The sequence below is a fragment of the Grus americana genome, chromosome 4 (assembly GCF_028858705.1).
Source record: "Grus americana isolate bGruAme1 chromosome 4, bGruAme1.mat, whole genome shotgun sequence".
In the NCBI taxonomy this organism is placed as follows: Eukaryota; Metazoa; Chordata; class Aves; order Gruiformes; family Gruidae; genus Grus; species Grus americana.
The window spans coordinates 6,580,610-6,604,019 of NC_072855.1; the positions used below are offsets into that span (position 1 = coordinate 6,580,610).

Consider the following 23,410-nt stretch of genomic DNA (forward strand, 5'->3'; position numbering starts at 1 on the left):
ACCTCTTCTCAGAGCCTGAGGGTTGCAGTGGCATGAGAATCATGTGCTCTGAAACAGAACCCTTTTCCAGTAATTTGGGGCACGGTTCTGGTGTGTCTTCCTAAACAATTTGAACATGTGCCTCATGTCCCTGCATCCTTGTGGAGCCGGTTGTTGTTACTGATTGTGGCAGGATCTGTAACATGAGGTTTATTTCCTTCAGCAGAATTCCCTTCATCTTGTAAATTATTGTTTCTCTAGCAAGAGTCTTAGGACACTTATTAAGTCCTAAATGGGAGGGGGTCGGTGTTTGATTTCCTTGATGTGAATGGATTGATTTGCCCTGTGGCTTAATACTGAGCTCTCTGTAAACCCTGCTTGGTTCTTTGTGCTTCCCCAGTACCAGCAAATTTCCCTCATTCCTTATCCACGTCCGAAATCTGTTGTAATAGACTTTCTGCAGTATTTTCCATATCTTAGGGCATTTTAGCCTGTAAGAAGAGCAGAGCAAAAAACATTCAAGACAGAGAAAGACTCAGTGGAGGTCAACATGCTACTGAAACGTCGAAGCGTTCTCCCCCAGCATTCTCCAAGCTCATGCTAGTAGATTTTAACACTAGATGAGTGAGAAATCAGGAGTCGCAACATGAACCTTAAGTGCAATCTTATGATAGGTGGAATGTGGCTCCTCATTCAGGAATGGGAAGCAGGGGCCGTCCTTGCAGCTTGAGGTGTCCTTTAAAAGGAAAAACTCCTTGTTACTGCTACCAACATCTTCATCTTACTGGGAATGTTCTGATAGGGTTACCCAAGCAACAGGAAGGAATCTGGAATGCAGTCTGGGGCTTGTATTAGCTTGCTTGATCTTGGGAAGTGACTGCTGTTAGTTTGCTGACATTACACTTGTAATGTTTTTAATAAGTATTAAAATGAAAAGTAATATATGCTGTACCTTCGTTTTGCTTCATTAAGGAGTGACCATTTTATATGCAAACAGGTAAGTTCGCCATGGCTGGGAAGCTGCAAAGCTAGATGGCACAATTCAAGAACCTCAAAGTACCCTTAATTCTTACATTTTGATCCCGGTATATCCACATATATGAGAAGAACTTTTAAGCTGTATTATATGCATAGCCCTGGAGAGCATATTGATAAATTCACTTTACACTTATTTCCAGCTTATCTGCTCCAGTATTAATTTTCTCGCTTACTGTTTGGTGTGAAACCATTGCACTAGAACTTCTGCCAGAGTTAATTTCTGCTGCCCGGTGTCGGGCAGACAGTCACTAGTTTGGTCAGCAGGCAGACGTGGAGCTGGACTGCAGCTTCACTGGCGAAACCCTCGCTCAGTGGCACCTCTGGCTGCTGAGGACCACGGCTCCCAGGGATCCCTCTTCGCAAACTGGAGTGTGAGTGGGTTGAAATCTCTCTGCAGGCAATGTGAGTGGCTCGAGGTAACCATACAGGACAAGTATCTTTGCTAAACACTTCTGTTTTCTGAGTAAGAGTTGAGCTTTTCCAGGAAGGTAGACAAGAATGAAGCAGCGGGATGTCCCTTTATTTTTTTAATTAAATTGCCTAAATGCAAACCAATTTCTATCCCTGTAGGGAGGATATAATTTCTCTGCTTTCAGTGGTGCATGGATCTTTCAAGCTTTTCTATGCCTCTCCTTCACAGCTGTCCTGAGAGTAGCGGGTTCGTTGCAGAAGAGCACAGAAGTCATGAAAGCTATGCAAAATCTAGTAAAAATCCCTGAAATCCAAGCAACGATGAGGGAGTTGTCCAAAGAGATGATGAAGGTAGGATCTGTAACATAAATAAGACTTGGACAAACAAGAGGTGGTCGTTAGCATGCTGTGCCACCGCTTAGGCAGCTGGGGACTTTCTAGCAAGTTGCTGTACGTGGGGAAAACCCCGACGCGGTCATTCCTGCAACGCATTTGCTGTAAGGCTTGAACCCGGACAAAGCTGCTCAGGTTGAGGATGGAAGGAAGAAGACCGGTCCCTGTACTGGTTGTGGCTTGGTGGTCCCAGTCCCCCAGGCGGAGGGAGGCAGAGGCTGACAGCAGGGTTCACCCTGCGCCCAGGGCCTGCCCATACCTCTGCCTGTTCTAGGGAGGCTCAATCTCCTTTTTCTGGGGAGGAAAACGTTCATTAAGAAAGACCCAGCACAGCCTGTGGTGCAGTGGGAAGCTCAAAGTCCCACCTTAGGCACGATGGCTGTTCTGATAGCAGGTTTGAAACATCTAGCTTGGTGTCTCCATCTGATCAAAATGCTCCAATTTTAAAGCATACTACTGGTTATTTTCTTTTCAGTTACTAAAGTTGTTTGGCTTTTTTCCCTCCCTCTTACTACTCCAGATTGTCTAGCTCAAATCAGCTTACTTAATAATTGTGCACCAGAACAATTTGCCCGTACCTAGGTTGCAGACCTAGGAATGTTTTCAAATGCAGATAGAAAAAAGAGAAGCTGTCAAACACTCATTTTACAGCATGTTACACAATTTATACTTCGTGACTGAAGTTTGCAGTTGTATTTCAGACGCTGGGTTGTTAGTGCTTAGATATACAATGAGGAGTAACTTGAGGGTTTCAGAGTGAGAACGTATGTGTTTAATCCTCAGTTTTCTTACGCTTTTCCTGTGCTCCAGTTGTACGGATACGCACTTAAACTGTAGGCAGGTGTGTTGGCGAAGCCCCAGGCAACGGGGTGGCCTTGATCCGGAAAGCTGGAGCGTCAGGAAAGGCTGGAGCCTCAGGCGAGTGGTTGTTAAATGCCTGGATAGGTGTAACGTGATCCCGAAAGCAGGAAGCGTGTTCTCTTACTCTGCTGTTTCCAAGGGCATCACACGCTGCCTTTTCCTTTTTTGCTAGGCTGGTATTATAGAGGAAATGCTGGAGGACACCTTTGAGAGCATGGAGGATCAGGAAGAAATGGAAGAGGAAGCTGAGATGGAGATTGACAAAATCCTTTTTGAAATCACAGCTGGTGAGTGTGCATGTTTGCCGGAGTGGAGCCTTGTCCCTGCTCTGTTCAATAAGACACAGCGATTGAAATCTTTGCTCTGACTGAACTGCGCTCACCCAGTGGCGTCTGCCTTTGCTAATAGCCGAGTGCTCTGACAAACTGGTTTCTCAAGGAGTACTGGCTGAGGAGGCCGGTGTGGTTCAGTAAAGCCTAAGTAAGTAATGTGCACCGGCTGATGGCTGTGCAGCTCTGTGTTTGAGGCTGTAGCAGATCAGTGTTTGCCTGTGTAGATCTTCTTACAAGGTGACGTTTGTATGATTGACGAGATGTACGAGTATTAATGAAGCCAGGAAATAAACTCGGCTGCATTGCCTTGAGTCTTGGGCTGTGCTGTGATTCCTGGCTGTAGGATGCTGTTAGTGTCTGGAGTTGGGGGGAAAAACCCCTAAAACCAAAACCCAACCCCAGACTCCAACTTCTGCCTTACAGCTCATGAAATAATGACCTACTGGTTGACTTATTTAACTCAGATAATGCTTAGCATGCTCCTTACCCGAGTTTCTTGTGACGCGGTGTGACAGATGTGCATACCGGAGCTGTGTTCAGCTGTAACGGGCGGAAAGCCTGGTTCCCAGCTCCCGCCCTGCCCTTACCTTATGCTCTGCTGCTGGCTTCTTGCCCACTCTTGTGTCTCTCATCCTGCTTTGTTTTTTTCCATCCTGTTTCCTGGCCGGGCAGGCGGTGGGAGCGCCGAGCAGCATAGCCCAGCGCCCATCAAGTCAGCCAGAAGTGACTGGCTGAATTCTTTGAGATGTACCTGAAAGCTGCTCATTATCAAATCAAAACCTAACGCACATTAACGAGCCTGTTTGTTTGTTGTTTGCAGGGGCCTTGGGTAAAGCACCCAGTAAAGTCACAGATGCTCTTCCAGAGCCTGAACCCATGGGAGCGGCTGCTGCTGTTGACGAGGAGGAAGACATCGAGGCAATGCAGTCGCGATTAGCTACCCTCCGTAGCTAAGGATGAAATGAACGTCATGTACAGTTTGCCTTTTTTTTTTCCTTTTGCAATGGGATGTCCTGTCCTACCTTCAAAATGCAAAACTTAATATGTGAAAATATTTTCTGTAATATATATTTTATTTTTTTTTCTTCCTGGGGATTGTATTCTCCAAGAAACTGCTGTCATATACTTCTTGGGGAGGGCAGTCTGTAGAGATTATCTTGCCTCTTTCTGTTCAGCCAGTCTTGCCTGTGAGAGGCTGTGGTGAAATGGCAACGGTGGTGTAATGTTATGTATTTTTAGATATAAAGTCTGAAATACATTCTTAGCTTCAAGTAGCATATTTCCCTAAAGGGCACTTTGGCTTAATCTGCTACCAAAAGCCTTCAGTGGTGTGAGACCTTTGTTTTTTTCTGAATCACTAAAATTTTTATTAAAGCTGCTTTTAACAGTTGCTCCCGTGCATCAGTTGAGTATGCATCACTTCAAACTCTTTTCACAAACAGTATCCACCCCTAACAGCACCCCTCCTGGTTTTATAATGTGGGGTGGTTTTTTTTTTATTTAGTACATTTAGGGTCTTCCCCACATGGTTACAGAAAAGCTTTCAGTCAGGCAGAGCCGTGTTTAGCAGAGGCAGGCTGCGGCTATCGGTCCTGCTGTGTGTGTTCCTCTAGGGCCTAGTGCTGCTAGGGATGCTCCCCCCTCAGCTCTGAGCAGGGCAGGTGACCAGAGAAGGTTCCAGACCTGCACAGGCCCTGCCCTCGTGACTTTGGCCACCTCCAGAAGCTTTTTTTTTTTTTAAGGTCTCACATGTAAGCCATACTCCTAAAAGGCAAATACCAGCCCTTGCCAGCTCTGTGCTCCGCAGGAGCCAAACAAGAGCAGCCCTGGGAGGCAGGCTGGTAGCAGGCTGGCAGGATGACGCAGAGCAGACCATCATGGTTTTGCTTTCCTCATTGTCAGCCCAGGCTCCTTGGGGGCCAGGAGAGGGCAGCTGGGGCAGAATTAACCACCCTGCTTTGGGGGAGGTGGACAGAAGGAAGGGGAAGCCACCCTTCAGGTAAGGTGCTCTTCCATCCCTTCCAGTGAAGACAAGCCAGGGAAAAGGAGCCCAACTGGGAAGAGGGATAGCTGGAAGAGCCAAGCCCAAAGCAGACAGCTGCTGAGCAGCAGCTAGGCAGAGGCAGGAGCTGTGCCCTGACTCCCAGTGATGTTTCCTGCCCTCCCCAGACCCTGAAGGCAGTGGCCAGGCTCTTCCACCCCGGGCTGTGCAGTGCTCCTGCAGCCAGCAGTGGCTCAGATCTGGGACCAGAACTGACCCCAGAACCAATCTACATCATTAAATTTTTCAGTCTTTCAGTATTTATAAAAATAAAACCTGGCAGCCACCAGACATCTGAGAACAGCCGTGGCCCCTTGCAGATGCTGACCAGTGGCATTTGTTACCCACTCAGCTCATCTGCAAATCTAGTAATGGCATACAGCGGTTTTACAGCAAACAGGCACTAGGCTGGTATTTGGTTGGTCACTGCACTCCTTGGGAGAGCTCTGCCTTTCATGTGTTCCATCTCTGCCCAAAACCTAACAAGAACAGGCACAGGGGACTGTTTGTTTCTTGTGGTCTTAAAAATCCAGAGAGGACAGATCAGAAAGAAACAAAAGCAGCTGGAGAGGCAGTAAGATTGGGCAGGGAACAGCTGCAATAAAGACAGGTTGAAGAGCAGCATAGTGGTAAGAAAAGTTCAAAATCCAACTTCAACAAAGGGTCTTTTCACACATACGTGTGTGCAGAAAGAGTGGCGTGAGTCGTTTTGCTCACTGGGAGGTCAGGTACCTGTGCTCCTGCTCCCCACAAATACCCAGCTGGCCCCAAGGAAAGCAGTTGGACTGCTTTGCTTCATTCACTTCAGACTTGATACTGCAAGAAAGAGCATTCATTCAGCTAAAGCCTTGCCTTTAAGGACACCAAACTAGTTCAGCATGAAATGCCAAATGAAGGGGTTATTGCTCTTTAGAACTAAAGCCAGCTGAAGCGACTAGAAACAAGCCTGTCTATGTACTGTTGGGGGCCTCGGCAAAGTAGGGATGTTTTGCTGCTTCAGTTGTTCTGGGTGCCTGGTTTTGGCTCAGTTTTGAGAGAAGGGGAGCAGAGCACCCAGACAAACCTTTTACCCAGAGCACAGCAGACAAACCTTTTACTATCCCACTCTGTTGTAACCTGAGCAACTCCGACTCCCTCAGGTCACTGCAGGCTCAGCTCTACTTCGGATACTGAGGGGTGAGAAGAGGAAGTTTCTTTGGAAAAAAAAAAATACTGTTACCTGAGAGACTCAGAACAGTCAACACTCATTAGTAGCAGTTGAAGTACTACAGGGAGGGAATTTGCACAGAGTTTGTCAATAAAGTTCACAAAAGTGACTTTTGGCTAGGAGGAGGTTCCCCCAGCCTGGCTCTTCCTAACAGCTATCATGAGCTTTTTGGTGCCAGAAAGGACACTGAGGAACAGGGAGGTTCATTTTATCTTGGCTTGTTAGAGGAGAGATGCGCTTTTCCACTCTTCACCCCTTCTGCCTGTTTCAAGTTTTATGATGTTTCCAGTCTTTCTCTAAGTAATTTTGGAGCGACACATGTGCCATTGAAGACTGAAGCTGTATTAAAACTCATTTGATACAGACAGTGGTACTGGCATTGGCCAAGAAGCAGCAGCCAAGCTCAGTCAGTCCTGCTTTGGTTAACCAAAAAACAAAGCTATAAACAGATCTGTTACTCAATTCAATACCCTAAGCCTTCAAATACTTTATAAAACAGTATGAACAGTATATGATACACAATTTTCTTTTGCATTTCAAAGCACTGCATCAAATTAATTACATTTTAAAGAGTCCATTGAAGAAGCCAGGCAAGGAACAGTATCTGAAATAGAAGAATTTTATGTAGACCATTCAGTGTTAAAAACCAGAGAATCAAACATCAGTTCAAATTAAAGAGCAGTTTCAAAGAGAAGACATTTGATTAAAAGTTTCTTTTAACATTTAGAAATTTAAATACATTTACCTAAAGATGGTTAACCCCCATCTCTATGTTACTATACAATAGCTTAAAGCTAATTTTAAATGCTAGTTCTATGTTAATGTGAAATTCCAGAACTGCATTCTTATTTTTCTGTAAATTGGTTATTAAATTGGGTGACTCCATACTTCCTCCCACCCCAAAATAAACTTTAAAAACTGGAGCTTTACGACGTTTCGAGTAATATTTGTCAAATGAGTAATGTGGAATCATTTCCGACAGTTCTATAGGAGGTATTTTGTACAGTTTGGAGAGCAACTCCATATAAAGTTCTATTGCAACTGAGCATTCACAGTATGCCACAGTCCATACATATTACTACATATACATATCAGGTTTGTAAACATTGGAAGAATACACAGAACATAGTACCACGATCCTCTGGTACTGCTGAAAGGAAGATGAGGTAACATTCATATAAGCTCAAAGTCCACAGAGGTCCTGACTGAGTAGTTAAAACAGCTGCCAACGCTTCTGTTTCATAGTGTGTGGTTAAGGCTTTCTACTTCACGGTCTGCTAAGGCTGGATTCATTAGCTCTCAGTATCCCAACCGCATCTTTAACAGCATGGTATATGACATTCTTCACCTAGGAGGAAAAGAAAAGGCATTTAGGGCCCAGCTGGAACTCTCCCACTTCCCCACACCCTGTGCAGCTCTCCTTTCAAGTTAAACACGCTCATCTGCACGGGTTTGGCTTAAACTACTAACTTGTGAAAATAAGGTTCAAATTCTAACAGGATGTAAGTTGAAAGCCTGTAGCTTGAGGAGAGTACTGCAAGCTCAGCTAGAGGGAAAACAAAAGAAATAGAAGAAAGAAACATTTCAAAAGAATCTCAGGAGAGCTTCAGGAGACTTCCTCAAAACTAACAATTCAAAACCCCATGGAAATTCCTCTTCAAGATCTAATGTGTTAAAGCTGATCTGAACATGAAAACAACCTGGGTTGTGTGGAAACACCCCTTTATGGGTTTTGTGAGGGTGGTTTGGTGGGTTTCAGTGGGGTTTTTGAAAGGGTTAAGAGGGACAGGGTTCATCTTCAGCACTGGTCAATTACCTGCAATTTATCTTCGTGGTTCGTATGCGTATGCGACAGATATCTAAATTCCTGAGTGAGCCAGAAGCAATGTTTGACATGCTCTGGGGATACAAAGTCTTCTGCAACTTTAATACAACTGTACAAATTATGAACCTAGAGAGAACAAACAAGCATTAGCCACGTGCTCAAACATCTGCCCAAGTGGTCAGGCTGTAACAGCGTCCCTGGTCCTTGCCTGGTGTGGAGCTCCTGCTGGAATGAACACTACATCTCCTAGAAACTGTACAATAGCCCAGCCTTGAACTCCATACTCTTGATGAAGGCGTTTTCTTAGCGATCGGTCCAAGTACCAACTCTGATCATGAATGGGATCGTGATCTACAGGGTTTTCTTGACCTTGTTCTTCCGCAACCTGGAAAGTCACAAGACAACAGGTATTAGGATATACCAGTCTTACTGGACAATCACGATGTATCTGGTATTCCGTATGCACGCGTGCTGGACAGAGTGAGAGTGACTCACACCATGCATTCAGGTGTAAGAGTTACACAATGAAAGGTTTGGATTCTTATTCAGCCCTTAGCTCACCACGGCTTCAGCATTTCTCAGTCCCTCTTGTTTCACAGACACATTGCAAAAGTAGATATAGGAAATGCAATGAAACCAAATTTACAGCAAGAAGGAACAGAAAGGTGTTCGCTGTGGGAACCACTGTCATATATGGGATCCATACCCTTACATTACTATAGCCTGTAACAGGAAGAAACTCCTGAGTGTGGAATTCAGTGAGTGTCTGCCCAGAGGCCAGGACTAGTCAGTGTGCTCACCAAACCAGAGGACGCGAACTAGATTTTCAGGAGATATGAGGCTGGGAGGCACAAAAAGCACTTCAGAAGAGAAAGTGGAGGGCTGTGGCAGAGAATTTCTGCAAAATGTTCCAGTATAAATCCAATGTGCTGTGGCAATCATTTACACCCAGGACTGTAGCCCCAAAACTCATTTGGGAGGAGATAAACAGCTTGGTTCTACTCCAAGACAAGCTGCTGAAAGCCTCACACCTGCAGGCAAGTATGCTATGAGGGACCACAAAGAGGTGTGAGACACTGATGTGAAAACTCAAAATATCAACGCTTATCAAATTCAGAATCATATTTTATCAAGTGTAAGATTTGTTCTCTGTTAATACTAAACAAATCTGCTGTAGCCTCTCTAAGCTTCCGCCCCAGACAGTAGCCTGGCTGAGAAGGCCAACAGTTGTTCAGATCATCCCACTTATCCTTTTAAACATCAACACATGAGCTCTTTCCACTTTTAGAGCACCAAAGAAGTTCCAGAATTAAAACCACCAAGAACTCTGGAGCATGTGTGGTGAATTTAAATACTGAAACAAGCCCTTTTGAATGTAGTATCACATGTCTACTAAACCTCTAACTCATGAAAGCATCATGCATTTCCCTCAATCCAAACCTCATAAAGGTATGGGGGGAAAAAAACAAGTAGGAAAAGAGAGAACAAGGAAGAACTTTATGTACCACATATTTCTCTGACATTTCCCAAGAACACCTCATGTGCATGCTTTTAAGAAGGATCTCATTTAAGATTAAACTGTGCTTTTGCTTAAATCTAAACCAGCTATTTTTTTGTTCATTACATGACATCATTACTTGTGCTACAAGAAGTATAGGCAAAATGTATCTACACACAGGCGAACTTCAAGCTTCAACTTGCTACCCTCCTCAGATCCTACAAGATTCACGGCACATGGGAAGTTTTGTCTTGGATACAACTCAAGTACCTTTGTTTCATGGAAGCATAGAACAGTTTGGGTTAGAAGAGACCTTAAAGATCATCTAGTTCCAACTGGGATAGAAGGGAGGAGAAAAGTCTAAGGATACATATTTGCAAGCCTACACAGAGAGATGATTTTTTAAGACACAACGGCTCACCTTTTTAAGGAATTCCCGGATCTTCTCTGTATCTTTAGCAGCATAAATGTGCCACAGAGCTCCTGGTTTTTCTCGACTCTCAGTAAAACGTTTAATTGTCAATTCATCAGAATCACCATCTTGTATGGTTTTAAGCACTTCTGTTGAGAGCAAACACAAGCAGTTACACCACAGGACCTTCCCTCCAGCCACAGAAATAACCCCCAGAACACAAGAAAGACTTTACCTTCTTCTTGATCAGCCTGGCCTTTGGGGATACCCACATAAACCATAACATTAGCTGCGTCGGACACATCTAAATGGAGGTTTGTTGTGCCATATTTTCTATCCTCTGGTGTTATTAAACCTGAAAAAAAAAAAAAAAAAAAGAGTAGCAGGTACCCATTAGTAAGACAGAAAGCAACTTTATGCCACTCTCAGCAGCACTAACTGAAAACACCAGAGCGCTTTTACTTTTATCCTCAAATGATTGTGGTACAGCAATATACTTCATCTCCAGGACTTTGTCCCATCTTGTTTGTGTCTTCCCAAGTTTACAGGCTGATACATTAATTCATATCTATATCTAGCCTGTATGATGTATAAGAGTCATGTTTAAGTCCTGCTAGAAGATAGTTTCTATAGCAGTTTAGAATAAAGCATTCTCATAAATAATCTCCTTTTCACTCTAAAAGGCAGCTGGTACAGTATTTACTAGCCACAATCTTTTTACTGGCCATGATCATGCTTAGCTTTAAATGCCTTTTGAGTGTCAGCAGATGAACTAGCCATAGAAAGAACTGCTCAAGAAGAGATTAAAAACTAAATGATACTGCCCAAAAAGGAGAAGTAACAAAAGTGACACAGCCAGAAGTAGCAAAACAACAGATGCAGCCAGTTATAGGCAAGAGAGGCTGTGTATACAAATGTGGAGCAAGTTGATTGGAAGACTGGGAATAATTATTATTGGCTTGAAACCACTTGGACAAAAACCATTTAGTAAAATCATATAATGCTCTGAACATCACTGATACCCATAAGTGAGTCAAAATTAGGCTTTCAGATCAATGGGATTAATCACATTGTCTACAACAGCAAGGATTCATTTAATTTACAGTAAATTTTAATTTGAATGTGTGGTCAACATGACCTTTAGAGTGAAAAATTCCTTACCATAAGCATTGTACATCTTCGGGCCCAAGTCTGGTCGTACAAAATAGTTGGGAAGTCGAGAGGCAAGGTTGAGTTTGCCACCTCTCCTAGTGTATTCTGGCAATGGAATATTTTTCATCAAATCATCAAACCTAAAGTAATATAGCACAATTTAATGTGAGGAACTGATAAAAAAGCAGACTAAAATAGACTGCAACAAAAGCTTTCTCCAGTCAAGAAACTGTACTCCTTCCCCCAGGGGGTTTACTAGACACCATGAAAAGAAATAAAACAAGCAAGACACAGAATATAGTAGATAAACAAGTTTAACTGCTCTGGAGTAATGCTATTTCCTTGTATAATCATCTCAACTAACAGAGTAAGTCAGAATACTTAAAAACATTTGGCAAAAAAATAAACTTCAACTGAACTTTAGATTTCAAAATGACTCAGGCTTCTAGGAAGCTTCCAAAGTTTAACAAATCACTAGCAATTTTAGGTACCCGCTTTACTTGGCAATAAATACAATAAGCTACATAAAAATTTAGCATAAAACTTGTTTCGCATTTCCAGCTACGTCAGGCATCTCTAAGATACAAAAAGCTGAAGCAGGTGTCAAAACGGAAGAGCATTCCTACGTTCCGTTACTTTAGGGGTGTACCACGCAAATGCTGAACAGTTTCTTTGTAAATTCATACCGAGAAGGCATCATATCTCTGAAGTCCTCTCCTGGAGGCCAGTCTTTAAGCTTCAACACCATTGGCTCTCCTTCTTCTGTTCTCAGGCGACCTATTGTCAAATATTCACAAGTCTTAGTTTTTAGTAGTTGTACAACTCAAAATCCAAAGAATCACGACAAAGAAATCCTTATCTTAGTTTAAAATCATGTTCATTCCACAACTATTTATGTAGAACCACAGCCATACAAGTTCACCTGACACCACAGTTGGGTTATTACTGCCATGACAAACATTACGACAGGAGATTTCAGACTAGACAAGCAGCCTTTACCAGCTCCCCTCCTGAAGTGCTTCCTATAGTTTAGCTCAGGCATCTGTTTTGTGTTTGAGGCTAGAATAGCGGACAATAAAGCCAAATCTTTTCAAAGATCAACTAACAGAAAAGAAAGGTGTAAGTGAGCCTTCCAGCTCCCACTCTTCTTGCCCCAAGTTCCAAATTCCGTAAGTTTACATCACACAAACATATGAAGTAGAACTCCAGATGCCATGGCAAGTATTAATTCTGGAAAAAGTTTGTACCTAGAAGGGAAAACAATGTGAAACCTCATGCTCACCCCCCCTAAACCTGTTTTTATACAAAGTAACTTTAGTTCCTCAGGAACAAAAGGCACCTGCAAGTTAAACCAGCAGAACCAAATTACCTTGTGAGCACCAACCCTACACATGTTCTTTTATGTTTCACTCAACTGGGCAAAAAATCTGACAGGTGAACCTACTTGCTAGGAAGATCCCAAACATTCTCAGAGTGCTTTTCCAAAAAACTAAAGGCAGTCCAACATACTCCTGCAGGAGAGTCCTCCCTGGGGCTGACAATTTCCACGGGTCCACCATCCCGCAAGCATATATGGTGACACTACGTCGCAGACACATTGTCCAGGATGAATAGAAAGCCTGGAATATCTTTTACGCTGCTTGAAGCTGCTTACGGATAGCAAATTTGTGCTAGGGCAAGATTATTGTTGCTGAATAGTTACCTATTGGAACAAAATTCACACGACTTACTTGAAATATCTTCAAATCCATCCCAGAAATCCCCTACAGTAGCTCCAGTGATGATTTCATTGGTCCTGCAGTTAACCAGATCTACTTCCTGTTGGCCAAATTCCTTCCTAAAGGACTCCGGTCTCCAGAGGTCTGCATTTAATTTGTGATGCACTCCTGACACCATTACAGGCTACAAAGAATAATAATGTACTCTGAAGAATTATTAAACACCAAAAATTCTATTTCCAAACAGAATAGGGTAATGCATAAAACCTACTGAACATTTGAACACTGGCATTTTGCAAACACTGTATTTTCCAAAATAAACGCTCAGCCTGCCTTACTAGAATTATGCCGTGTGTTTGATCATTCTTTATTTCAAGCTATGAGGCAGCTTTTTATATAGAGCCATAAGTTCAGCAGTGTGTTTAGAAACTGAATTAAAATAGTAAAATATACATCCATTTAGCCAAGAATCTGACAGTGTTCGTGTAGTGCATTTGATGAAGGTTTAGTGTTGCTTCTGATTGCAGTGAGTTTGTACCTGCACTTCAATTAAAGGGCAAAGCACGTGATCTGAAAATGGAAAAAGAAGAAAAACCGAAATACCTGTCCCTGCTTCCAGCACTCCCTGAAGACATTCCAATTACTTTCATTGTTGGGATCTTGAAGACATAGCAAGCGGTTATCGCATAACCAGTAGTGAGGCGTATCAAAGCCCATTATCGTAGGCTTTATAGTCAACCCTTGAGGTTTCTTAGGCAAGTCTGTAATGGTTCTATTTTGCACTAGGGAAGCAAAAATGTCATCAAGGATTTTGGGTGTACTCTTGAGTCCATTGTCTGTCTGATTTAAAAGAAAAAAAGAGAGAGAGAAAGAAGAACAAAAACAAGAAGTTAATGCACTTTTCTGTTGCCTTGTCCTGCAGACTTTAAAGAAGACATTTGCTACTTTCAGAATTTTTCACAATCATGCAGAGAAACAAAAATCTGCAGAACTTTGCAGTCTAGAAGCTCACCATTGTTAAATGCCAATGCCATTTCTGACACTTTGTCTACAGCAGTCTAGCATAAGAAGTTCTGATCTGATTTACATTTCAGCAGTGCTGCAGAAAACCAGAACAGGACTTTCTTTATACCAAAGAACAGAAATGCAGTTTCATCAAGGAATTCTCCAGGCCAATATTTTACCCCACCATTTTGAAGCCATATCTGTAAGAGCAAACACAGCCCAGGAACATCTGAAGTGAACCAGTCTCCAAATCAGATATGGGAAAGATAGTCACCCACCACAGAACGTTTTTCCCTCCACCTGCAAGTTCCTTGATGCTTCTTTTTTTTAGTCTAATGGACATGCCAATTAATGCCCCTGCTAGACGTGAGCCTAAGTAAATTCATCTGCTTCAGCACTTAGTTCCCAATCCCTCACCAAGCAAGACTTGCTGACAGTACCACTAAGCTACTACTCTAGAAAGCACTAGCTAGAACACTGCAACACAGACACTGAATTAAGTCCCTTTTCCCAAATGAAGACAGAATTTTACCTCTGTGACAAACATCTGTGGTAGTTGTTCACAGGTTTAGAACAGTAGCCTAAGCGTGGTATCAACTCAAACCTGTAAAACAGAACTTTTCATATACCTTTCCTCCTGAAGAGTTCAACAGATTCCGCAAGAAACCGGTGTTATTGTTGCTCACGGGTGTTAATATTGCACTGTTGAATGTCTGCAGGGCTGCAGCAGGCTTAGCTAAACTGGGGAGTGTCTGAAAGGGTTTGTTTTCATTCTTTGAAGTAGGTATGAGGAGTTTCTCTGCAAAGAAGAAAAGAACACATCTGAGAATGAAGCAAGGATTAATCCTCTGAAACAAGTATAGGCTTTGGATTTATTTTTTTTTTTAAGACAACAAGTTACTCCTATATGCATACAGGTATGTACGTACACATATATAAAAATCTCCTCTCAATAGATGCAGATAAAATACTCTCCACTTATTTTTCTTCAATACTCCAAAGCTTTTAAAATCACACATTCTAAAATAAACACATTCTCAAATTGAAATTTAAAGAATACTTACATCAATGGGATATTAATCCAGTTTTCAAAAAAGAACATGCTAACCCTGCCACATTTTACTCCAAGTCATTGCCACAGACCAATTTTGCAGTACAGGCACTGAACACCCATCCCAGCAGGCAGATTATTTCATTCTCAACACAAGATGTTGCTGGGTCTGATCTATATTCTTCTTACCAACAGCCACAACGGGTTTACTCTTTACTGGTTCTGCACATACCTTTGTTTTCTTTATTCACATTTCCACTTGTTAGGTTTGATAACCAGCTTAATGAAGGAGAAGTATTTACTGAAGCAGTTTGTTTACTTCCAATTGCTGACTTCAGAGGGGGATCGTGTGTTGCGACTTGTGGGCTCAGGACAAAACTGTTATGTTGAAGGCTGGTCCTCTCTCCAGGTACCAAGTTCTGAAAAAACACAGTGAGAACTTGATTAAACACAAACACACTCTACTCAGAAAGGGGAAGCAAGCAATAACATGTCTAAATTTGTTCTTTCACCAAAAAAATGGTTTGGCCCTTTAAAAAACATCTTATCTCCACAAGAGGTCAGCACTGCATTGCAGTATCAGCCAGAGATGATGATCCAGCAGGATTCAGGATCTCCCAACTATAAAAGCAGGCAACAGAGCCAGTCCATCACCTCTCAAGACAAGCACAGAAAGCTGAGTTTCCCAGATGCATTTTCTGGGACTGCTTTGGGAACCAAATGCAGTTTTAATAGCAGTGCTCCCGCAATTCTAGTGATAGCTGATGATCAGACCAGGGCTAAGCTGGAGGTCTAGTTCAGTACAATAAACCAACTATGTAGCGCTCCTAAATTTTTATCATAAGGCGGCGTCAAAAGTCCACTCACCTGCAAGGTCTAAAATACACCTGCATATGAGTACAGCACCGGCCTGGTCAGCACAATGCAAGTGCAGGACCCACTGTATGTCTTCTACGCAGTTGATTTACCTACTTGTTTGGGGATTCTAAGTAATGGACTAACCAGAACTACTGCTTTGGCCTGGGATTCCTGCGTGACTGGCTATATTTCTTCTCTCTGCTCAAATACTTTCCAGAGAAGAAATTATTCTGCAGCTGTGTCTGCCTATTGCTATGTTCTTTATTTCATTTCTTAATAACTGCTGATGCTTGGTAAGGATTCCAAATACAACATAATATAAAATGCTTCTAACTTTAACAAGCCTCTTCTATTGATTGCCAACACCAAAATCAAGTTCAGTCTGCTTCTTATGCTTAAGATGACACATTTATTCTCAAAATGAGCTTACGAATAAAGCATACAGCAAAATTAAAAGTACTTAATTCAACTGTTTTCTTGCAAGATGCTGCAAAACTAGGCCATTAATTTGTAGTCTATATTCAAAAGCAAGAAAAAAACAACACATCCTTTTACAAATAAACATATGGTGGGATTTTGTTTGTTTGTTTAATATAATGAGCAGCAAACTTCCTACCAGGATTCCCAGAGAAATCGATGCTTCTCCATACTGCTCTAGCCCTCACAATTTTATTCATGTTCAGTTCTTTTATGAATTCAGTGCTCTTCCACCCCGCCACTTCTTTTAGATGCTGCATGTATCTCCAGGACCCAAGGGATAGCCTATACTTTGCAACCATTCCCACTAGTGTGTTCTTAAGACTGTTCTCTTAAGGGTTCTCTCAGTCTAATCCTATTTTGCTCTACAAAAATAATCCTCACCAAGCATTTTTCAAGGATAGGTCACTTACCGAGGCATCCGCAAGTCAAAGGGATGCAATGAGATTTTCCCCAAAACTTAAAAAAGAACTGGACCAGAAAGATGAATACCAAATACAAATTTTGAACAAAAACCTGCAATAGTGGGGTTGTCAGTAGTGGTCAGGATTGGCGTACCTACAACAGCAATTACCACTGACTTCAAATATGAGTAGTAGGCTGAGGCAAACCTATACTACACAGACATAGTGTGAGACAGTAAAAATACCTGTTTTGAATCCTCCTTTAGAGTTGGCTTTGATAGCGCCTTGAACTGCTTATTTGCACAAGGACAATTTGCCTTTATTCCCCATTTTGTTCTTACAGAGTGGACAATATCACCAACATCATAGAGAGCTGCAGGAAGAAAGTCATTAGTGAGCTCATGTGTAATTAGAACATCCAGCAATCAGTAAGACTTTTTAAGAAATTGTGTATGCTATGCAGATAAACAACAGTACGTGAACACAGTTCATCATTAAACAAGAAATTTTACTACTTCTTTGTAAAGGTCAAAGATAATAAAATAGTACTAAGTACGCAGGCTGTTCCAAGACTTTGGACAATAAATACTAAGCCTTTACTAACTTTATTACTAAACCAAATCCCTCACTCAGTACAATATCAACAACATACAAAAGACAAAAAAAAGCCTACAGCCTTTTTTCATCCCAATCAAATATTTAAAATACCTTTTCCGGGAATTATTTGTGTAGGCATTAGATTCTCTGGTTCATGTACCTGCCCCTTCACACATTTAAACCAGGAGAAAGTATCTGAGTCATCATCTGTAAAACAAAACCATTGAATTGTTTTATTAGTGCATCTTTCATCCTCCTCTGGAAAGCTAGATATTTTAATCTCATTGATATACCAAAACATGGGTCTACAACATTTTCTTTTGTTTTGTAGTTTAAGGAAGTTATTGACTTTCAGAGTTCAAAATACAGGTTTTCTGTCCCCTTTGTTTAAAGTAGCAACATGCATTCTCACCCTCATGTAAACTTTTTTTCTTCATCCTATAACAGTCCACACAGACGCCGAAGCCACACTTAGAGCAGACCCAATGAAGGTTGAAGATTGTGGTGTCACAGACATCACACATTTCTCGAACTCCACGAACTGCACGCTTCCAGGCTACCTGTCCTGTAGCAATCAACAGATTAGTCAAAGTGTTAGTTTAAACAAAACAAAATATTTGCATGTGAAATATAGCTGGCCTTAAAACACAGTAGTGATTTAGTGACTCAGACCTGGTTTTGTGTTAGAACTCCAAAACAAAGCCTTTGCTGTTACACATTTAGAAAAGTAGGTCTAGAACAGAGTCTAAGCAATCAAGACCGTTTTGCTTTCTCCTGTGCAGCACCAACTACATCTCTTATTCCTGACATGTATCTGCCCGAGTTAACTTGCACACTGCTGACATTCTCCTAAGTGGAAATTCCACAAGTACCCCAGAAAAAAAATTAAATTACTACTAGCAAGCTAAGCTTAATGTCTAGCTTGCCACAACCAGCTTATTCTTGTTCTCTCTTCAATAGTACAGTGGGTAAATAGTTCTCTTTCTTTTAGTAGGTTTTCTGTATGTTTATAGGTGTGTATCAGACCTTCTCAGAATGGCGAGTTGCTCTTCTCTGAGGAACTGACCACTGCTGTTCAGGTTTCTAATGTACCCATTATACTCCACCTTTTCCTCGCCCCAAGACACTTCTTACGTTCACTCAAAATATCCCAAACCTTGATAGCATCTTCCAAAAAATTAGAAGCCCTTCCAGGGCTCCATTATGTACAGATTATTTTCGCCTGATCTCCATTTGATTATGTCACCAGCTAGAAAACTAGACCAGACAGAAAGCACACATCTGCCACCTCCTACCTCCTTCTACACTTATAACTTCTCTGAAACTTTTCTGCCCACGATGTTTCTTAATTTTAAAAGCAAGTTATGAGAGACCATGTCCTAACATATGCTAAAAAAAAAAATCACACCAGGATTCAAGACATCTGTTGCTTTTCTTCTGTATAATGCCCGTTAACTATGTAGGGAACAAAGCTAGAAAAGCTTGGCACCATTTGTTCTTAAGTAGGAGGTAAAATTGATTATTCCAGGAGACACAGGTCTAACTATCACCAGCTCCTTTCTTCTCCGCCTTTTAAAAATATGCACTATATTTACTATTGTCTAGGCAAATCCTCCAATTTCCCCAAAACAGGATGAAGGGCTTTGTTATCTTTTGCATGTCATTTCATAGTTCAGTTTTCTGAATTTTGTCCTTTTCCACTCCTCCTATTCTTTTGTTTCCTCTCTATAGTTTGATCCTGTCTCCTCTTTCTGTAGGTCTCCTTTTGGCAGTTAGTGGCCAAGGAGCAACATGACCTAACAAGCTGTTCTTTCTACATTGATCAATCTTTTACTACACGGTGATAACTTATGCTTTTCTACTAACCCTTTAAGGAACTCTCTTTAAGGAAGCTCTACCAAATAATTTTCTCCCTCACACTTGTTTGTGCTGTGGCTCTACATACCAGTCTAATAACTCACTGGTAAAAGAGAAAAGGGCTGACCCTGAGCCATACTGCGCAGTGCACAAATATTCAAACATAAATGAACCCCTAAAAAGTAGTAACTGAACAAAATATTTTGAACATTCTGGAAAAGGTCAGTTTGTCAGAGATGATACCTTTTCATAAAAAATTCTATTTCAGCTAAACTCTGCCAAGAAAAGTTTACCATAACCTCAAATCATGGTAGCAGAAGAATCTACCTTTTCCTGTGCCAACTGAGTGAGCACTCTTTCACTGAACTGTTCGAAGAAGAATGAATGTCTAGACTGTAAGTTACTTCTTTGCTACCCAGGGCATTAAAAATATAATCTATTTTAATGAAATTGAGTTCCCTCAATTAGTAGGTATACTAACAGATGCGTCCTCCGCTATTAAGAAACACCACATCTCCCCTTTGTTTCATGAATTCCACCCAAAATTTCACCCTTCTGAAAGTGTTTCAGTATTCGTTTGTACCTCCCTCTCTAGCTTCTGATACTGTGGCTCTACAGGCCTGAATATGTTCCAGTTCAAGCAAAGTCATCGAGGCTAAGACCCCACAGCAAGCATTTCTGAAACGGCTCAAGTCTTCCCTCCCCTTGTTGAAGGGCATTCAGGCCTGTTCAGGTTTTTCTTCTTGTATTCAAAACCTTGCAGTGACTGGTAAACTGATATAATCCTTATATAACATCAATATTATCCAAATGCAGAAGACAGTGGGTAGACGGTTTGCTAAACCATACTGCATCTCAGTCATGTAGTTATAATCCAAAAAACAAACATAGTTTTAAGAGTCATTCTACTCTGAGAAGTGATTATGCAAGATCACAACCTTCCCCAGCTGTCTGCTCGTGTTTGCTACAAAAAGGTTCTCATGTGGCCAAAATCCTGTGTTGGAGGACGCAAGGTTTGCCCTGCCTGCACTGGTGAAGCTCTGCAGTCAGTTACCCCATCAATAACACCTCTCTCAGTAGGGCCGTACATATAATCACTTGAAACAGTCCTACTGGAAAAGTTCAGGTGGAGGAAAAAAAAAAAAAGATTTCTTTACTGACTTGAGAGGCTGTTATGCAAGAAAACCAAAATAGGACCAAAGCAATCTAACAGAACCTGTGCAGTCAAAATAAAAGCTTTATTTCATTTACATACTAAGAATAGATTTTTGTCAGCTGCCTACTGTTTTATTTAATTTTTATTTTTACACTTTGTTTTGTAACAATTACACTCTCTGCAACAGGAAAAGTAATTTGATAAATTAAGAAAAGTCTTCTGACAAAAAAGGGTAGAATTACTTTTCCCTTTCCCCCTGCCTGTGAGCAAAGAGTTGTTGACACTAGTTCACACTGGATCTTAACCATTACCTCTGAGAAGACAGAAACACTGAAATCTTATATGACATTGCCAGATGCATGCACTATATTTTCACACAGGTCAGAAGCTTAAAGTTTCACATAAAGCTATTAAAATATAGATTATTTTAATACAAATTGATCTTACTGTGTGGTTCAATCGTAGACATTACTTCCTTTTCAGATATCACTAGCTGACAAAAGTGATCTCCGATGTTGGCTAGGATATACTTTGCCGTGTCAAGATCTAGACCCACAACATTTTTTGATAAAGGTAGCCATAAACTAATAGCCTCAGGGTCATACTTATTTGGAGTTAAGAAGCCTTCCTCACGCAATATTCCATGCTTATTGAACTGCAACCTATGGGAACAGGGAGAAAAGGAGAAAAACCCATCATCTCAAATGTTTTACTAGTTTACATTCATTCCAATAAGTCAATGCCTGAACTGTAAATATGTATACTGTATGTCAACGAGTTTAACACTTAATGGTTGCAACAGATATGGGTAAACATACTTGTCATTAAGCATGCTTAACGTACTGCTTATTTAAAGAAAACCTCAAAACATCAGGTTTTGTTTTTATAGTGAGGTAGATTTCCTAAAGATATTTTTTATTCACACAAAACCAAATCAGGTTAACATAATTTTTAAAATAAGTTGGCTTTAAGAATCACATCTAGAGGAGGTAACAGTAAGAATTTAATCTAGAACTATGTACAACTCACAATATTAGAACACCTGAAAAATACAATATATTTCAGTAACAATTTGGAAGTAGGTGGCAAAAAATCCAGCAAAATTTGAGTAAGATATTCTTGAGTGATTCTGAGTAGGTGGAAAGAATGAGATCTGTATTGTTAGCAGTCTATTAAATACAAAACATCAAGAGTTCTGCTCATGTTTTCAGGAACCTTTTTACTAAATGCTGTAGACGTTCTGATGAGAACATGTGCTCCCTAACACGTTAAATGTGGCAAGAAAACATGTGTTGGCAACTGATATCACCAGACAAATGCCATCTTCTGATTTTGCAGATTTCACATTCAATAAAGAGACAGCTCCACCAGCTTCAAGTTCTAAACTGAAGGATTCAACTGCTTTAAACTCACTGCAAGTCTGAATTTTTACACTGAGAAAATGAATTACCATAGCCTATTGTTACTCTGATGTCCTAGTTTCAGCTGAGATGGAGTTAATTTTCTTCCTAGTAGCCAGTATAGTGCTGTGTTTTGGATTTAGTATGAAAATAATGTTGATCACACACTGATGTTTTTAGTTGTTGCTAGGTAGTTGTAGTGTTTACACTAAGTCCAGGACTTTTCAGCTTCTCACGCCCTGCTAGGTACACAGTCAGGACAGCTGACCCAGACTGGCCAAAGGGATATTCCATACCGTATGACATCATGCTCCATATATAACTGGAGAAGCTAGCCAGGAGATGGAATCACTGCTCAGACACAGACTGGATGTTGGGTTGGGTTTTTTTTCCACAGGTGGTAAGCAATTCATAGAATGGTTAGGGTTGGAAGAGACCTCAAAGATCATGTAGTTCCAACCCTCCTGCCATGGGCAGGGACACCCTCCACTAGACCACATTGCCCAACCTGGCCTTGAACACTTCCAGGGATGGGGCCTCCACAACCTCTCTGGGCAACCTGTGCCAGTGCCTCACCATTCTAACAATAAAAAATTTCATTCTAACATCTAATCTAAATCGACCCTCCTTCAGCTTAAACCTGTTACCCCTTGTCCTGTCACTACACTCCCTGATAAACAGTCCCTCTCCAGACTTCCTGTAGGCCCCCTTCAGGTACTGGAAGGCGGCAATTAGATCTCCCCAGACCCTTCTCTTCTCCAGGCTGAACAACCCCAACTCTCTCAGCCTGTCCTCATAGGAGAGGTGCTCCAGCCCTCTGATCAACTTCATGGCCTCCTCTGGACTCACTCCAACAGGTCCATGTCTTTCTTGTACTGGGGACCCCGAGCTGGATCCAGTAGTCCAGGTGGGGTCTCACAAGAGCGGATTAGAGGGGCAGAATCACCTCCCTCGACCTGCTGGAGGTCAATTGCATTTGTGCATCACCTGGTTTATATATATTATTATTTTCTTCATTTGTTATGCTATTAACTTGTCTTTATCTCAACTCACAAGCTTTTTTCCATTCTCCTCCCCATATCACTGGAAGGGAGGAATGAGCAAGCAGCTGCATGGTGCTTGCTTACCAGCTGGGGTTAAACCATGACATCTGGTCTCACATGTTTTTGAACATTTCAATTAATGTCAGATTATCCCAAGATTTAGATCTCTAATCTGAGGTTAAATAACAGATTAGTAACACATCTTTTTTTTTTTTTTAAACCTTTAGCTACAAAACATGCAAGGAGGGTAGTGTTGCACTGGAAGAACAAACCTCAAGAAAACAAATGAAAGAGTGGAAGAGTATTTTTTTTCATGATCTTTGTAACCTTTCTGCTTTCAGTTTTCTCTCTTCAAAAGGTCTTCAGACCTATAGCTTCTTTTTATTCTACCTAGACACTCGAAAGTAATTCCTCTGAAAATCAAAAGGAAAACTGAGAATAAGTAAGCTTCCCATCTCCCTTGTGGTAACTAGTATTTTTGCTTTTCCTCTCTAAAATCACAAGCGTTACCTTTTTCCCCATAAAACACAGTCCATGCGTCAAAGCTTAAATGGGGGGGGGGGGGGAATGAAAAGAAGCATGCAACAACATCTGGACATGAGAACAAGTAGCTCATGGAAAAAATGTACACAACTTGAAAACAAAGGACAGGACATGTTAAAAAACAGCCTGACACTGCAGTTTGAGAACATCCA

General features: G+C 41.4%; 2 protein-coding genes across 9 annotated transcripts in view; one reads left to right on the forward strand and one right to left on the reverse strand.

The window, feature by feature from the left end:
* Nucleotides 1-4,404, forward strand: part of LOC129206428 (charged multivesicular body protein 3) — a 35,108-nt gene extending 30,704 nt beyond the window's left edge. For all 5 annotated transcript variants that reach the window (XM_054825537.1, XM_054825533.1, XM_054825532.1 and 2 more), the window contains 3 exons: nt 1,658-1,779; nt 2,855-2,969; nt 3,835-4,404. In XM_054825537.1, coding sequence (XP_054681512.1) covers nt 1,658-1,779; nt 2,855-2,969; nt 3,835-3,968 — 371 coding nt within the window. In that variant the 3' untranslated portion in view covers nt 3,969-4,404. The remainder of the gene's footprint in view (nt 1-1,657; nt 1,780-2,854; nt 2,970-3,834) is intronic.
* A 2,179-nt stretch (nt 4,405-6,583) lies between these two features.
* The window catches only part of KDM3A (lysine demethylase 3A), a 33,146-nt gene continuing 16,319 nt past the window's right edge, over nt 6,584-23,410 (reverse strand). For all 4 annotated transcript variants that reach the window (XM_054825525.1, XM_054825526.1, XM_054825527.1 and 1 more), the window contains 15 exons: nt 20,720-20,934; nt 17,672-17,824; nt 17,371-17,466; nt 16,908-17,035; nt 15,156-15,342; nt 14,502-14,671; nt 13,471-13,707; nt 12,880-13,051; nt 11,836-11,926; nt 11,159-11,289; nt 10,233-10,352; nt 10,007-10,146; nt 8,296-8,472; nt 8,079-8,213; nt 6,584-7,610 (listed from right to left, as the gene is read on the reverse strand). In XM_054825525.1, the coding sequence (XP_054681500.1) occupies nt 7,530-7,610; nt 8,079-8,213; nt 8,296-8,472; nt 10,007-10,146; nt 10,233-10,352; nt 11,159-11,289; nt 11,836-11,926; nt 12,880-13,051; nt 13,471-13,707; nt 14,502-14,671; nt 15,156-15,342; nt 16,908-17,035; nt 17,371-17,466; nt 17,672-17,824; nt 20,720-20,934 (2,233 nt within the window). In that variant the 3' untranslated portion in view covers nt 6,584-7,529. The remainder of the gene's footprint in view (nt 7,611-8,078; nt 8,214-8,295; nt 8,473-10,006; nt 10,147-10,232; nt 10,353-11,158; nt 11,290-11,835; nt 11,927-12,879; nt 13,052-13,470; nt 13,708-14,501; nt 14,672-15,155; nt 15,343-16,907; nt 17,036-17,370; nt 17,467-17,671; nt 17,825-20,719; nt 20,935-23,410) is intronic.